Below are 3,109 nucleotides of genomic sequence, written 5' to 3'. Positions count from 1 at the left end.
TGTATAATCATAGATTTATACAATATGAAATGCAAAAGAAATGTTTTTTTTTCTAAATCATTAAAATTTGGACACATTTCCATATTTATATTTGGAATACTATGTGGTGCAATAAATGTAAGTTAAATATATTAATATTAAATATGTATTTATATTGCACTATGTTACATAATTTTATTTAATATATAAATAAAAAAACATTATGTATATAATATATATATATATATATGTTTAAATTTATATAACATATTAATTTTTTTTTTTTTTTTTTTTTAAAGAAATTATTTATAAATGATGTAAATTCCTATTATTCAGTTAGTAATAGTATAATATATGAAAGACAATTAAGCGAAAAAGACAACTTATCAAATTCACTTCAACAAAATGGGGAACCTGTAGTTATAGGACAATTTTTTTCATTACCAAATGAGAAATCGTTTATTATTTCAGATGATATATTTATTGATGAAGAACAATCAATTGTGAATTTTATTGATAATATAATTGAAGGTTTAGAACAATATATGTTATGGAATAATTACATGGTAATTCCGCATATGAAACAGTATCCACCTGTTTTCAATAATGATAAAGATATAGAATTAAATAATAAAGTTGATAATTTAGAAAGAAATGGAGAAGATATTATAACTGGAACGGAAAAATTGTGGTTAGAAATAATGAAAAATGAAAAAAATAAATTTGCTTCATTAAAGTGTAAACTATTTAATCAATATAATAAATTTAAAAATAAACATAATATACCAAAAGAACAGTATGCAAAAGGATGTAATTTATGCAAAAAACTTATTGAAATTGGAGAGAAGAATCTTGAATTGAAATTAAATAGTGTATTTTATGAATGGTATGATAAAAAAGTTATCTGTGTTGAAGATTTTAGAAGAAAAATTGAGAGATGTCGAATAGCTTGGAAAGCTTTATCTAACAAAATTCAATATTTATGCAATAAAATTATAATTAATTGTTTAGATAAAATTAAATATATAAATGAAATGAAAATAATGAAAGCAAAAAAAAAAGATGTAAAAGTGGTAGAAAAGCCCGAAACTAAAAAGAAACAAGAAGAAAATCTTTCTATGGTGGAAGGTTTGAATTGTTTTGAAGAGAATCATAAAATAATTTGTATCAAGAATAATGATTTAATTATTGGATGTGAAAATGTAGATAACCAAGGATGTCCTTTAGTAAATAACATTATTAATAGTTCGTCTATAAATTATTATGAAAAAATGAGAGATGGTTTATATCATGACGATGAAGAATATGATGCGCTTGTTACAGATGATGACTTGATATTTGAAATGTTTGATGAAAATAAAGAAGATGATATAATAGAAGAGTCTGAAAATAATGAATCAGATGAAGATGAATCTATAATAGAAGAATTTGGAGAAGCACATGAAGCAGTTGCAATAAGTTCCTCTGAGGTAGTTGATGATGAATTTACAACAAATGAAGATATAGGATCAGAAGAAAGGTATTCTTTGGATAAGGAAGCAAATAGATTATTATTTAAAAATGACATATATAACATTTGGTTTTCTGATTTATCAAATATGTATGTCGATACAACATACTATGATATATTAAAGGTACATCCTACTTCTGAATTGAGTGAAATTAAGAGTAGTTATTATAATTTAGCTTTAAAATATAATCCAGAAAGTAATTTAGGTAATGATGAAGCATTAAGAAAATTTAGGGATATAAATGAAGCATATCAAATATTATCTTTTGACCAAAGAAGGATGAATTATAATAAATATGGATTAGATGCTACAAAAGATATGTTATTAATAGATCCTTCTATATTTTATGTGAAAATGTTAAGTATAGAAAAGTTTTATGATTATATTGGAACTACGCAAATAGAATCATTTCTAAAAGTATTATCTGAAAAAAATATAGCTTTGCATGAATTAGAACATAGACTTGAAGACATTATGAATTTGATGCATGAGCAACAAGAAGTACGAGAAGTTAAAATAGCCTTATATTTAAGAAATAAATTACAGCCATATGTAGATGGAGATGACCAATGGAAAAAACATATGGAAGAAGAAGTGAAAAAATTAAATAAATCAATATTTGGTACTTTTTTTTTAAAATCGATAGGATGGACATATACAAATCTTACTCAATGTTATCGGGAAGAGAATGGACATTCATTTGGAGTAAACTTAAAATTGGCTAACATGGAATTCGAAAACAGGAATAAAAAAAATCAACTAAAAGTATCAAAATCTATGAGGAACTTCTTGTCTATAATTAAGGAATATATACCTCGGAATGAAAACATAACTGGTCTTGTTAAAAAGATAGAATATTTGAAGAGCGAAAATGATATTGAAAATAATATAAGCAATGTTAATGAAAAATCTTCTAGTAATGATAATTCAAGTGATGATGAAAATGAAAATAGTAATGAAAATAGTAAAGGTCATAAGCTACTAAGCGATAACGAAAAGAGAAAAGTTTTACATTTTATGATAAAGAATATGAAAAATGTAGTTAAGGGTGATATTGAACTAACAATTAGGTATGCTGCTGAAAAGGTTTTATTTGATGAAGATGTTGATAAGGAAACACAATTAAAAAGAGTTGAGGCATTGGAAATTTTAGGAAATATAATGAAAACTTGTTCAAAAGAGAATAAAAATTGGAAAAACGATCAGGAAGCTGATATTGAAAATATTATTGAAAAAGTAATAAATGTTTCAAAAATGGTTAATAATGAATGAATTAAAAAAATATATATATAAAATAAAATAAAATAAAAAAAAAGAATAATACTAAAATAATACACTATATAATATTATTTTGAAAAATAAAATATTATATATAAAAATTAACAAAAGAATATATAAAGGATATTATGAAATATAATATTTATGTAATAAATTATTAATTTACACATGTGTGTGTATTTAATTTGACTACAAAAAAAAAAAAAAAAAAAAAAAAAAAAAAATATTAAAATTAGATCTTTTAATATATAAATATTATATTATATTTTTTTTAATTTTTTTTATTTTTTTTTTAATTAAAATATATTTTTTTTTTTTTTTTTTTTAAAAAAATTCCATTT

The 3,109-nt window shown here is 21.9% G+C and overlaps 1 protein-coding gene across 1 annotated transcript; it reads left to right on the top strand.

Annotated features, from left to right (window-relative positions):
* Positions 1-24: 24 nt before the first annotated feature.
* PRSY57_0200800 (DnaJ protein, putative) lies at positions 25-2,762 on the top strand (the record flags this gene model as incomplete). Its single annotated transcript, XM_012905445.2, has 2 exons — positions 25-117; positions 279-2,762. 2 exons carry the CDS (start codon positions 25-27, stop codon positions 2,760-2,762), a joined length of 2,577 nt encoding a protein of 858 aa, XP_012760899.2.
* Between the last annotated feature and the right edge of the window lie 347 nt (positions 2,763-3,109).

The sequence above is a fragment of the Plasmodium reichenowi genome, chromosome 2, assembly GCF_001601855.1.
Source record: "Plasmodium reichenowi strain SY57 chromosome 2, whole genome shotgun sequence".
In the NCBI taxonomy this organism is placed as follows: Eukaryota; Apicomplexa; class Aconoidasida; order Haemosporida; family Plasmodiidae; genus Plasmodium; species Plasmodium reichenowi.
Note: the sequence above shows the minus strand (reverse complement) of the source record. Positions and strands in the feature narration are given on the sequence as shown.